At 41.2% G+C, this 13,771-nt stretch overlaps 1 protein-coding gene across 9 annotated transcripts in view; it reads left to right on the top strand.

Moving 5' to 3' along the window:
* LOC126536215 (protein scribble homolog) overlaps positions 1 to 13,771 on the top strand; it is a 174,849-nt gene that overhangs the window by 142,784 nt on the left and 18,294 nt on the right. For 8 of the 9 annotated variants that reach the window (XM_055073872.2, XM_050183098.3, XM_055073869.2 and 5 more), the window contains 2 exons: positions 9,606 to 9,911; positions 13,057 to 13,234. In XM_055073872.2, coding sequence (XP_054929847.2) covers positions 9,606 to 9,911; positions 13,057 to 13,234 — 484 coding nt within the window. The remainder of the gene's footprint in view (positions 1 to 9,605; positions 9,912 to 13,056; positions 13,235 to 13,771) is intronic. The other variant, XM_055073873.2, reaches the window with a different exon arrangement.

Below are 13,771 nucleotides of genomic sequence, written 5' to 3'. Positions count from 1 at the left end.
AGCGAACGTCGAAGTAGCTAGGCCTAGTGTTGCCGCACGTGTGGCTACGGCTGCATGCGGATCTGCGTGCGAGAGCGGCGACTCGAGGCGGTGCGATAATCAAAATGGTGGTGATTGGAGCTTCGATTAATGCCGTTTCGGGCTTGCGGTCATGGCAAAAAGACTGGGAAGTCAGACGGCGAAGGTTTTTTTGCGTCCAAAATTTCAGACGTTCTTTGCGTTCACTCTATGGGGTACATGGCGGTGCCGCAACGTTAACATTAGTCACTAACCCGTCACTAACAGAAGTAATCGGTGATGCGTGCCTGCACACGCCTGCACACAAATTTCCGCTACTTTTTTTTTTTTTTTTTTTTTTTTTTTTTTTTTTTTTTTTTTTGCACGCGGCATTGAGGATCGAGGCTCACCTAAGCTCTTCCTCCATGGTGGTGTCACAGGAATGCTGGTTGGAGGCGCCGCCGCGTGATTTGGCGCACTGCTGAGAGCATTGTTGGAGCGCAGTATGTTCAAATTAGCCATTGCAAATTTTCGCACGTTCGAATTATCGGATGTTTTCGCTCATTGGAATACACATAACTTTGACGGGACCACAGCGTCAGTTTGAATAAACTGAATGTTCGAATTAACGAGATTTGAATATTTCAGAGGCATCAGAATTGCTTGAGCAGAGTCAGCATAACAGGCACAAATCCACTTTTCTACACGGTTGGGTTCTCTTCGTTTGGGCAATTTTCAATGTCAGAGTATAAATCTACAAGCCCAGTAGTGAATTGTTAAATATTTCTGGCACATTAAGCATGTGAGAATGCTGTAGACTGGCTTATGTGCATGCCAGCGAGCACTTTAGCGGCCGTGTTTCATGCATCTTCCTAGATTTAGTCCCCTGCTCGGATTTCTTCTTTTTCCCTCGCTTGGCTTAGCATGAGCTTATTGAAAATGAGACAGATTGCATCACATTCTGTTGTACAGATCCAGCTTTCTTTCTTTCCTTTTTTTGTCAGGCTTTCTCTTTAAGGCAACACCACTACACAGATCGTGTTAGTAACTGTGCTAATATGGGGGGTGATCATTTTTCAAATATTACGGAATTTTAAAAATCACTTGTTGCAGATAATATAATTATAGTCCTTGAGCTCAATTATTCAGAGAAGTGGAAATTACTTGCAAGAGAAATCGAAGCACATATTCAACTAATTAAGAAAAAAGTTAATTTACTTAGTTAATTACTTTACAGTGTATTTGCAATTTACAAATTGTAGCCGGTGAGTTTCCAAGGTGCATCCACGTGGAATGGATTTTCAGAAGGACACCAGTTTGGAGATATGCCCCCTCAATCTGGTTGTAAAAATGCACTGTTCCACTTTTTGACGAAACACTGTGTTTCACGCATTGAAGCACAGAATTAACTGGAACGCCCATGTATATTTCATCCTACATTTTGGGAAATAATATCTCAAAACTAGTGTCCTCCTGGAAATTCATTTCATGTGGATATGTCTCGCAAGCTCACTAGCTACAATATGAAAATTGCAATATGTGCCGTAAATTAATTAATTAAGAAGTTAAATAGTGAATTTCTAATAATTAGTTAAATACAGGTTTCGATTTCTCGTGCTAGTAATGTCCACCTCTTTGAATAAGCCAGCTCAAGGAAAAGAATTACGCTATCTGCCACACAGGCGATTTTTGGAAATGCTGCAGAACTCAAAAATAATTGCCCCATGCGTGTACTTGTGTTGTATATATATATATACTATACATATATATTTCACTTTCTGTGTTGAACATTTCTCATGTTGCAGACTTTGTTATAAAAAAATGTTTCTTATTGGCTTTTTCTTATGTTTCTATTACGTAGGTTAAATGATCAGCAAACTTAAATATAGTCACTCGCATTGTATTCCCCTATAGCATATTATACAGACAAGGAGCTGCTGTGTAAAACTTAAAGAGGGACTTGTCTATTGGTTCAAATCCAGATGAGACAAGCTTCATGCAGTTTCAGGGTTTAAAGAATTGTTTGCCACATATAAGTGAACTGATAGGAAATCACATTTGTTCAAGGAAATCACTAAGGTTGCATTTCAAAATGTTTGTGGTAGATGGATGCCTAAGATTTGATTATGGGAAATCCAGAAACATCTAGCATAGAAATTACTAGTGAACTTTCATAGAGCTTTGCACTTGGGGGCAGTAATTAGCTAATGCAAATTGATAAAGTAGAAGCTTGGGCGAGTTGGTGATTCAATGTCGACATGTCTGCACAGCGCAAACGACGAAGACAGAAGAAAGGGCACACACAAGCGCTGACTTCAACTAAGCTTTATTTGCTAAACCACCAGAACTATCACGACTATATCATTTAGACATGAGCATAAAGTAATAAAAACTTTTGCTTGATGTCACACATCTCATGAACCTATCATAAGAAGCCAACAAGCACTGACACCAAGGAAAACATAGGGGAAATTACTTGTGCTTAATGAATGAACTAAAGAAACGATGAATGAATGGAAATTAAAGTGGATGAAAAAAGAACTTGCTGTAGGTGGGAACCGAACCCACAACCTTTGCATTCTGTTCGGTTCCCACCTGCGGCAAGTTGTTTTTTCATCCACTTTAACTTCCATTAATTCATAGTTTCTTTAATTCATTTATTAAGCACAAGTAATTTCCCCTATGTTGTCCTTGGTGCCAGTGTTTGTTGGCTTCTTATGATATGACTAATAAAAATTGGGCCCCTCGGTTAACCCCCTTTCTTATCGTTTATCTCATGAACCTGTATCACATCACAGCCAGATGCTTAATTTCGTTTTTAGTGAGGGCAATAGATGGCATGCTGATGCAAAGGCTACCCAGCCACTGTATCTTGTCAGCCTTTATGATTTCATGGGTAAGTTACTCTCAGTGTTTGGAGATTTGGAGATGAGCCCCGAGGGAACAAGCAACTTTTGTCTTATCTGTCAGCCCATTCCAAGCTGGTTAAACGGGGCATTGTATCTTTGCTTCACAAATGCCCTAAATAAGTCTTGCTGCCACTCTTTAATGCGCAGCCTCCTTGCACAGGCCTCCCACCTTACATGTGCTAGGTACCCTGAGCTTCTGTTAGTTTCGGTAGCAGAAAAGATGTTAAACAAAATCAAGCTGGGAGACAAAGCACTAGTAGACTGTGCTGCAAGAGACAACAAGTGAGTTACAGTGCTCTCTTACTTGCACAAGATATCGCACTGCTTGAAGAAGACAGGAAATAAAGTTGATGTTAAAGTTGTTTTTTCCGCTCCAGAAAAATTATCAGTGCTCTGCAGGCGTCCGATTCCTCATGCAACATGACAAAGTATTTGTACTACTAACCATACAAATCGTTTTGGAGCATGCGCATTGGGTGTTGTTTACATGATTCCCCTGACTTACAGAAAGATGTACTTTGGCCAAACGGGCAAATGTTTAAATGAGAGGCTGAAAGAGCATTTTTACAATGTTTACACAACCGTTCAAGGTCATCTTGACATTCACTGCAGAGACTGCCATTGTGTGCCTGAATTTGAAAGATGCGCCGTAATCTCCAAACACCGAGAACATCTTACCCGTGAAATCATAAAGGATGACAAGATACAGCGGCTGGGTGGCCTTTGCATCAGCATGCTGTCTATTGCCCTCACCAAAAACGAAATCAAGTATCTGGCTGTGATGCTATAGGGCTTCATGAGATGTGTGACATCATGCAAAAGTCTTTATTGCTTTATGCTCATGTCTAAAATATATCGTTCTGGCAGCCTTGTAAGTGAAGCTTAGTTGAAGCCAGCACCTGTGATGTGTCCTTTTTTCTGTCCTTTTCTTTTGTGCTGTGCAAACATGTCAATGTAGCTAATGCAAGCAGTGCTGGTGTATCAGAAATTTCAGGCATTCTTACTAGTCTAGGTATACATTTTGACCTTTCCAGCATTTGATGGATGTGTATCCGACTTTGCTAACCATGTGTAAGAAACTGTACCTTGTTATAGGGGGTTAGGGTACCTTGAGTCTCCAGTTAAATAGCGATCTATTATGATGACAAATGGCTGCTGTCACTCTCTAGTATGTGCTTCCGTAATATGCACGGTTTAATATGTGTTTGCCAGCCAAAAGTGGGCTTTAATGTTCGCAGTCATTCATTGTTCTTAGATGAGTTCAGAGGCACCGTTACGCGCTGATCTTGAAAAAATTGCAGCCATCTGATGTTCTTATTGTGCCTTTGCTATTGTAATACTGTTATCTATGCCCCAAATTGGATGATGACATTTAGTCATTTTGCATCTCGTTCCACTTCAGCCTGTTTTGTTTTGAGTCTGTACAGTAAGGTGCATAGCTGCCCAAAAGGTTGCTTCGATCTCTCATTGTGTTGCTGCCATTATTTTCTATAAACCAAAGCTAAGAAGCAAAAACATTTTTGAGTTTTTCTGCTCTCGACTAACACTTCCTTCTTGGATTATCAAGAGTTTAAGTTAAGAGGTACTTTCAGCCCTGTTGTCTGATTTTCTTGAAATGTTGATTTGATTTTGTTAGGGTTACCCAGTGTACGTACTATACTCCTTTTCATACCTTAGCAGGCAATGTTGTGGAAGCTAGAGAGACTTCTTGCACTGCCTGCACTTGTGCACAAAATGAATAGCGTGTCACCTACTAGGAATGGAAAAGAAAGGAATACGTGATGACATGTTACGTTAACTATATGTGTTATGGCCATAATGATAGCATCATCCCACTGTAAGCAACGCTGTCAGCCACGAATTCAGAGTAAACGCAAGAACTTTGCAGGCTTCGTTTCATACTGTCTACGTAAAGATATCCTCTACATGGCATGAAGCCGTATCTTTGGTCACAGACTTTCAAATTCAATTTGCTCAGTGAGATTGTTTTTCTTTCTTCCTAACGCATGATAATTCGAAAAGTCCTTACGGCCCCCATGAAAAAAAAAAATGTCAGCGACTGTACTTATTTGCACAAAAGGTCCAATTTCAATGTAAAGATATCTTGATATGACTAAGTAAAGTGCTGATTTTACCGACTTCATTTTTCTAAGTTTAACTATAGTGTTTTAGAAATGTTGGAATAGCAAAAAAATTGCTACATCGGATGCCGCTCTGCACTCTTAAAAAAACTTTGATGGGGCCTTGAACATCCTTGAATATTCTTGAATTTTTTACTCTAAGACCTGTACGACCCTGGAAGAGTGAAAACATTATGTGATCTAACGTAGCATACCTTCCTATCCTGAAGCTGTAATATGCGATAACTAACATCTAAAAGATGTACACATGTACACGGAGTAATATGCATTTGTGACTTCTTTACTTCTCACTTCTTGTAATGTTGCCTGCTAACTACGGCAGAAAGTAAAGGTATGATGTTTGCTCATCAGAGGCCTGGTCGCTTAATCTAGGCTGGTAGTACCAGGCTCCTAAGATATAGTTTCCTGTAAAGAGAATTTTGTTTAAAATTGAAGCATTAAGAGTTCTTAGAGAAAAGAGTAGTTAAACATAAATTTCTTGAAAATATCTAAACTGAATTGGTGCACTCTGTCACCTTGGATCTCTAGCATGTTTCTTTGTACATGGAATAGGCTTGGAAGCATAAGTTTACAAGGTTTCCAAAGCTTCCAATGATTCCAGAAGTTCTTGAGCAAGAGCATTGCTAAAGTGCAATAAGACAGTATCTTGTTAAGATATTTGTTATTGCTTAAGCATCCAAGGTACTATCTTTTTCTTAGCATCTGGAATGTTCTAGTTACTTCATGGTCAGTCCTTTTTAGTTCTGTTGTCTCTTTTAATACTATTCTCTCTGAAATATAACAGTGTGGTGCTGCTTACCAAACTTTTTTTATTTTTCCTACTTTGATCTTCGATGAGGACACAGGTTGAGCAAATCTGTCTTCTTCTACATGTTCTTTTTCTCTTTTATTCCGCCTTCACATCTTACTCCCTCCCGCCCACCTCCTTTCCTGAAACCGTTATCATCACAACATTTGCTCCACCTTCTGCTTTTTTTATTGACCCGGAACTTAATTTTGTTTCATGCAGTGATCGCACTCTTTGGTTGCTTTGCTGGCACCCTGAACTGCTTGTGTTTTTTGTTCCCTTGTGTCAGTTTGATGTGGCTTTGTGCAATGCTGGACTCTTATCGAATGGACTGCTATGACGAGATAAAGAAATGGAATAGGCTTAGGTGTACACCTGCAATGCACATCATCTTGCCAAGTTTTGACCGTCTGCTACCGCCTCCTCTATTTCACGTGGAAGAAGAAAACAACATTCACGCTTGTGCACGCGCACCTTTGTGGTTCCAAGTCTCTGTCCAGTTCGGTTGCGCCCGGTGCCACAGCAACAACCTCAGTGCCTTTGCAAAGTGAAAGCTTTGCCTAATGAGGGTGTAGCTTTTTTTGGAAGCGTGACTGTACATATCAGTTCCCTCAGCCCCCTCTTTGCATTCTCCCCGTCTGTCCGCTGGTACATCTCCTTAAGGTTTACATCAGAGCACTCTCTTTTTCAGATGCATGTGAAATGCAGAAATGCTGTCTCCTGACCACCACTGAAGCTGTTTGGGTGAAGGTGATTGACTTTAGGAGAAACAGTTAAATTCTACACTCTGTTGGGAGCATATTTTTGGTTTGGTTCATGGAATTGTAACTCGAAAAGGGTAAAATTGCAGCATCAAGTGTTTACAATGCTGCTACTCTGTTGCAATTTCATTGTAAATTGCCTTTATTAGGACAGGGTGTCAAAAGTGGACAAAATTGGTATATTATAGATGGAAATGGGACTTCTGCAAGACTCATGCAAGCAATGTAAAAGGCCTCACATAAGGTGTGAAGTAATCATATTTGTCCCCTCTGAACACTAATAAGTACAGTTAGAAGAATTACAATATCTAAGTTTAGTATTCAGTTCTAAACTTGGTGCCCCAACTCCTTTCTTTATTCCAGTTTTTTCTAACTTTTGTAAAAAGCTTCCGGTAGTAAATGACCATTCTGTACTTATCAGTAGAAATTGGCCTTCTCTATTAAGTTCAGTGGATTTCGCTGATATTGGTTCAGCAGTTGCCTGAGAGGAGCACTTCTGCAGTTCACGTGTATTTGAGTAAAGAAATTGCAGTTGATGCCAAGCTGAAGGTGTCCTCTTAATGCACAGTCACTCCTTTGGTCACTGCTTTAGGCTGAAATGGCATTGAATAGATATGCAATGGCGGTCCCTTATATCTACTGAGGACAGCTTTACATGTAGCCAGCAGGTGAAAACAGCAGTGAAAAGGTTTCACTACCGAAAGCAGTACTTTGGCACATAAAAGGAGGTGTACATTTCAAATAACTAGTATCTAAGAATGTCTGCCAAGCTATAATACCAAGTACAGTATTCCTTGGTGAACTGCGATACATTGTTCTTAGTGTTTTTGAGCTGTAAATGCTATATATTATATATATATAAATATGTAATATCTTGTTGGTTCATTCTTTACTTGTAAGTACCTAAATTCCCAACCCAAATATATTTCTGGGTAGTTTCTGGACATTACATTTTAAATGGTGTACCTGAGCAATTGTGCTGCTTATTCAAAGAACTGCCTATTCTGCAACGGTCTTAGTACGCTTTACAGAGGAGGCTCACATTTTCAAACTGCTTATTTCCAGCACCTTCTATGTAACCTTATGCTTTAGCTCTAGATGACGCGACGTTCTTGCTTGGCTGCTCTGTTCTTTTTTTGTAATCTTGGAAGGACATCATTCTTCAATGCAGCGGAGCTCTTTTGCTTTTCGGAGATCAGTCTTGCTGCGGAAATAATCTGATAATGAGAGGTGCGCATCTGAATGATTAAGAGGACTTGATCTTTTCCGTATCTCGGCGCGAAGTACTTTATGAAAGGAATGACGATATAGCTGTAATTTTGCTCACTTATGCGCAAGCTGCTGTGTCCTTGCGGCCAGCCCTTGTGTCCTGCAGAGAAGGTGTTTTTTTTTTTCCCCCATCTGCCACTGTGCTGTGGTGCTGTTTTCCCTCCTCCTAATTCTGCTCCTGCTTATTTATATGTCCACATTGTTGTTGTCGTGCACTCTGAGAGTTCTGTATTGTGCCTAACTTTTTCAGAGAACTCTTGACAAGGAATTTTTGCATGTTCTATTGGTTTCTTGTGAGCTAGTGTGGTAGCCCAGTTGATTGTTTGCTGTGAGCAGGAAGGTTACGTACTCTTTTGTTGTCTGCCACCCTTAAGTTATGACGTGATTAAAAATGTCATTTTAGTAGAACATCTGGCTTTATTTGTTGTGAAACAGTGCACTTGGAGGTGTCAGGGTTCTGTGGCAAATAAATGTACTTGCAATTTTTTTCTTGTGAGGTCAGTTTGGCTCAATTTTGAGTCGGCATTAGTATTTGTCTTATCACTTTATTGCAATGGTTTAGTTTATGTCTCCTAATTTTATTGATGGAGGGCTTTCTTCAATGCTCAAAGGCCAGGGCTTCTGCAACAGGCTGCATTTGGTGCTTGCAATGAATAAGTAATGGCGCCACTGGTAATGCTGAGCTGGAGGTGATAAGATTTGATGCATTTGGGACCGAGTGTCATAGCTACTTGAGAAATGAGACTGTTGTGAGAGAGCTTAGGCAAGCACAATGCGTTGGCGAGCTAGTTGGTGCGGATCCATAAATACTTTGTTTAGCGCAATACAACGGACACAAGAAAGGCGACGGGACAAGGCGCTACACTCAACTGAGAGTTGAGTTGACAGTTGAGAGTAGCGCCTTGTCCTGGGGGGGGGGGGGGGGGGGGGGGGGGTCGTCTTTCTTGTGTCCATTGTATTGCGCTAAACAAAGTATTTATGGAGCTTAGGCAAGGTTTACGGTGATCACTGCTGATTGGAAATAATGCATGATTTACAGCTGCCTGTAAACTAAATGGGTTTCGCTGATATCTCTATCTTTTGGAGATCATTGCACATATATATGAGAATTCAAAGACATTCTATTCTCAGTTTAGTCATTTGCGTTAATGCAAGTTAAAATGACAGGCTACATACTGCAGTTGAAGTTTGTCTCTGGTTTTTTTTTTAAGACTGCATGACTGAAAAATGCTGCTGTAATTTATTCTAACAAGTGATAAGAAAGCATTCATGCCAAAGAAGCCAACCGATATTGTTATAAAAGTGCAATTAACCTTGAGGCACTTCATGCATCACAACTTAATACCTCCTGTTTGTGTTTTGGAGCATGCTCTTTGTTGGCCGTGCTGTTTACCCTTTATAGAGTGTGGTGCTTCTACTGCATGCATATAATTTCTCCCTCACCCTGCTGAGCAACTGCTTGGCATGCTGGCTTTCTTGAATTTTATAGTCCAATTTTTTATATCCCTATTTTGCTTGGACAATGTTGTCTTTTTCTTTCGCTCTCTCTTGTTATGTTTTGGGGTTGGGCACCCATTGACACTGGACTGCACACACAAAAGCATCCTTTATTTCATTTTTTTGTTCCTTTCCTAATCCTTTTTTACAATCTCACCCTTCTTTTCGCCTACCTCCTTGGTTACCCCCATGCCCATCCCTTCTTTTTCTTTTCCCTCGTGCGGCATGGCGATTACGAGGACAGCTCACCAGGAGTGACCGGCCGCAGGTATCGCCTCCTCCTCCTCCCCCACCTGCAACAACCTCCTCTGCCCCCTCAACCCTACAGCACCGCCCCCCTCCCACTCACTCTGGAGATGACATCTTCCTCCCCCCTTCCCCACCTCGGGACGATCACAATGGTGGTGGTGGTGGTGGCGGCAGCCCTGTGGAGAACGGTGGGACGCTCCCTCCTTGCGCCTCTTCTCTCCTGCCGGAGCCCTCTCGGCCCAGCAAACCTTCCAAACTTAGCCTGGGTCCTAAGCCTGTTCCCCCTCCCAAGCCCAGAAAGGTAGGCGGGCCCACTTCAGCCTCTCTTTCATGTTCTTCGGTGGGACTGATCCCGCTTTTCCTTCTTCACTACTATTTCTTCTTTCTTGTTTTTCACTTAATGTGTCTGCATTTTCTATTCTTTATCTCTTGGGTACAATGCAGATGTTCCTTTGGGTGCCTCCATGGTGCCTCAAGTGGCACTTTGCCCGTTGCACTCAAATACATTAGCGTTCATGTTGAAAAAGTCAGAAATTCAATTAGACAGCTATCACTTATGTAAGACTAAATTTTATCTTTGTAGTTCATATAGGCAGTTTTGTCATTGGCACAGTGTGCAGTGGGACTATGTTATTTCAATATGCTTTTGTTTTATTGTGAGCTAAGAAAAAAAAATCGGACTTAAACTTAACATTCACATTATTTAGCAGTGCATGTCCATGCTTTGTGGCACACTGTCTTTCTTCAAGGAACCCTATCTAAACTCTTGTAGTTATGGCAGTGCGGTTGCGGAGGGGTTTTTCTTTATATCGACACCATTATAAGCATTTCCTCTTCCTTGTATACACCCCCCAAAAAAATATAAAGGCACATTTTTCGGATTTATTTATTTCTGCTCAAAAACCTACAGCACCCATTGGGCATTAAGATTCATGTTCCATTTCATTTCTCATTCTTTTTTTTTTTTTTTTTTGGTATCACATGTCACATCAAGTGTCCAGTCTCAGCGGTAACAGCGACGCAGTGGCGTGCAAGCCAATAATGAAGATTGAAATGAATGAAAAATGAAATGAATCTTTAAAAAATAAGGCACTAGAAGAAGGTGACTCAGTTCAAGCTAAAGACCATTCCAATAAGAGCTTGCTCAACATTGGCACATTGTCATCTGAACTTTTTTAAGCCGATGTGAGCACCTGCTCAAAATTTGAGCACTACGCACAGCAGCAGCACGTGTGGTTTGTACCCACACACAACAGTCCAAACAGTGCGTGCTCTAGCACCCTGATGGAAAGGTCTACAGAAAAGCACAGTGAAGAGCCGAACTAGAGCAACTAGATTCACCACTGATTCATCGGTTGTGCCTGCTGATAATAGGGGGGAAATTGAGAAATTTAGGTGAAGGGATCTGATCCTTTCCCTTTAATCATGGTTTCCTGTGTCAAAACTACTGTAAATACAGTATCTCTTTGCTATTTTCTACGTCAGCTGTTATGTTTATTGTTGACATCTCACCGGAACAAATTTTTCTTGTCTACTCTCGATTTAAGGGAAAATGCTGCTTTAACAACATTGGAGCTATGCGGCTCAACCTTTTGTGCAAAAAAATGAAACGCTTGTCTTCATACGAGATAAGACCTTTTGTAATACATGTCAGTGCTACTTGTCAGAGGATTTATAAAAAAAACAAGTGTTGGGCACTTTGGCACGATAGTATTTCATGTAGTGGGGTTCTCATATAATACTGCATTGCTACAGTGTAGTGCCAACAGAACCATACTTGGTGCCATCTGAAGAATTCAGCACAAGATGCACCCACAAAACCACACAGCGCCTGCCTTCTATGCATCTGCACTCGAAGACGTAGTTCCCAGTGCTTGATGGCACCAATATTGAAAGTAGCTCGTTCCCCGTGTGCAAACAGAGCCAAGACACAAGGCTAGTGCCCATTTACCACACCACCAAAGGGACACTAAAGAAAACAAATAATTTTAGCTGTATCAGTAAATTACCCTCCTACAATACCAAAAAGCCACTCTTACCAATAGAAGAGGCCTGGTCAGCCATAAAAGGCGCAAAAATAAAAGACAGGTGGCGATTTCATCTTGAAGTTCACTCATTAACTCACTGTGACATCGTTGTTTTTTGCGATGGCTCCTCAGACACAGCTAAACTTTTAACGGTGAAGATGGACTAAATTGTATTCTGCCAATGCCAAACACTAAACATAGCAAGCTTCAAGAATTTTTGATACTTTAAAAGTGCTTTAAGAAAAATATAATCCCAAAATTCGTAACATTACACTGACCTACTTACTGACAGTATGCTTTTGGTGTAAAATTCAGAAGATGGAACTTTGACATTAACTTTTTTCTTCTAGTTATCAACGTATTACCGCCGAATTAATTAAAATAAATTGAAAGTATACTTGGCCAGTCTAAACTGATTTAGTGTTTGTCCTTAGTGCAACATGTCTGTAGAGGTGACTTCCATTAATTCGACCATGAGGCCACCGACAAAATTGTGTTATACGGTGGGTTTGATTAAACAAGAGGAAACACAGACCAAATCAAATGTATGCCCACTTTCTATGTGTCCAAAGTAGGAAACTTTGTAAGAAATGACATTAGAGCTCCTAAACAAAGTAGAAATTTTGCACGCACCTGATGTTTTAGCAAGAAAAAAAAATGGTCATGGGTCAATATGTGTTGCACAATGGCGGCCGGCTTCCTAATGTCAGCTTTGCCGTGATACAACCATGTTATGCGGTAAAGCGTATAACCCCTTAAAGGTGGTTTTGTTATTGTTCCTGATCGCATGATGCAAGCAAGTTTCAGCCCAATTTTATCGAAGAAGGACAAAGAAGGTGCATGTTAGGATCTGGTTAATACCGCAGTCAGACATTGTGAGTGAGCTACATTTATTGCTTAAATCTATTCCATAGGCAGACTGATAATAAGCGTTTTCAACGGGTGATCTTTACGGTAATGTGTGTGCAGTTCATTCACTGTCCCCTAAGCTCAGCCGAGACAGACACTGCCACTAAAAAAGTCGCTTTTGAGGTCACTGTAGCCACATGCATGCTCACTGGCCACATTCGAATCGTCCGGCGAAGACCAATTTTAGGATCGAAATAAGGAAAGTTTGAGCCCATAGGAATGCATAGGCACTGGCTGGGACCATCGATCGGGATCGAATTAAACAAAACAAGTTAATATAACCGGAATCAAAACAATGGAAGTCTGCTGTATTTGTGTTTTAGGTGGTGCTGTGTGTGTGTGCTTTTCTTGTGCCCTAGTTTTCTTTGGACTATGCTGTTGTACTGTGGAATGATGTACCAACAGGCCCATCTTCCAATCCTAGCCTCCTGCAATATAGAGGCAGACTTCTTGCTGACGTGCAAATGTGTTTTACCTGCTTTGGCCTTTCCTTTCTGCCTCCTGGCACAGCTTCAGGGCTTGCTGACTGAGCCCGAGTCGCTGACCTTCATTGAGAAGAAGCACCACTTTGAAAGCATGCAGCAGCAGCAACAGCAGGGCTCATTTCATGGCGCCCAGGCATCAGAGGCAAAGCGCTTCAGCTTCTTGTCCGAAAGTGAACTGCAGAAACTGCGTGAGGAGCAGGAGAGTAAGTCCTTGCTTTCTTTTGTTCCCCCCACTCTGACCCCCCCTTTTTTAAGCACCTAGAGCAGTATGTTATAGCCGTTCCTATTTTTGTGCCTATTCCTCTGCTGGCAGCGGCATGGCAGCATGCAAACTAATGACAAAGGGCAAAAAGAGATGGAGAGATAACAAAGGGGAAAATAAAAAAGAGTCGTTGCAAGCTCGGGAAGCCTGTGTCGATCTTGCCATTGTATACCAACATAACTACATTCGCTCAAACCTAAGCACTCTTTTTTACCTGGAGGTGGAAGGGATGTGCGTGTAGGGGGGGGGGGGGGGGGGGGGGGGGTTAGGCTTAGGTTCAGGGGCGCTTAAATTTTAGAATATGTGGGAAATGTTGTGACCCAGTGGCTGCCATGCAGAGGACTAAAATCAAACACGGTAAACTTTTTTTTAGATGCTTTCGCAGATAATCTGAAAATTTAGTGCCCTGCATTCTTTTATTCTAACTTTTACAAAATTTAATTTACCTCTGCTTTCTTTCCATTCAAATTTAGTAACA

Source organism: Dermacentor andersoni, chromosome 4 (genome assembly GCF_023375885.2).
Source record: "Dermacentor andersoni chromosome 4, qqDerAnde1_hic_scaffold, whole genome shotgun sequence".
Classification (NCBI taxonomy): domain Eukaryota; kingdom Metazoa; phylum Arthropoda; class Arachnida; order Ixodida; family Ixodidae; genus Dermacentor; species Dermacentor andersoni.
This window is presented reverse-complemented; position numbering and strand designations above follow the sequence as displayed.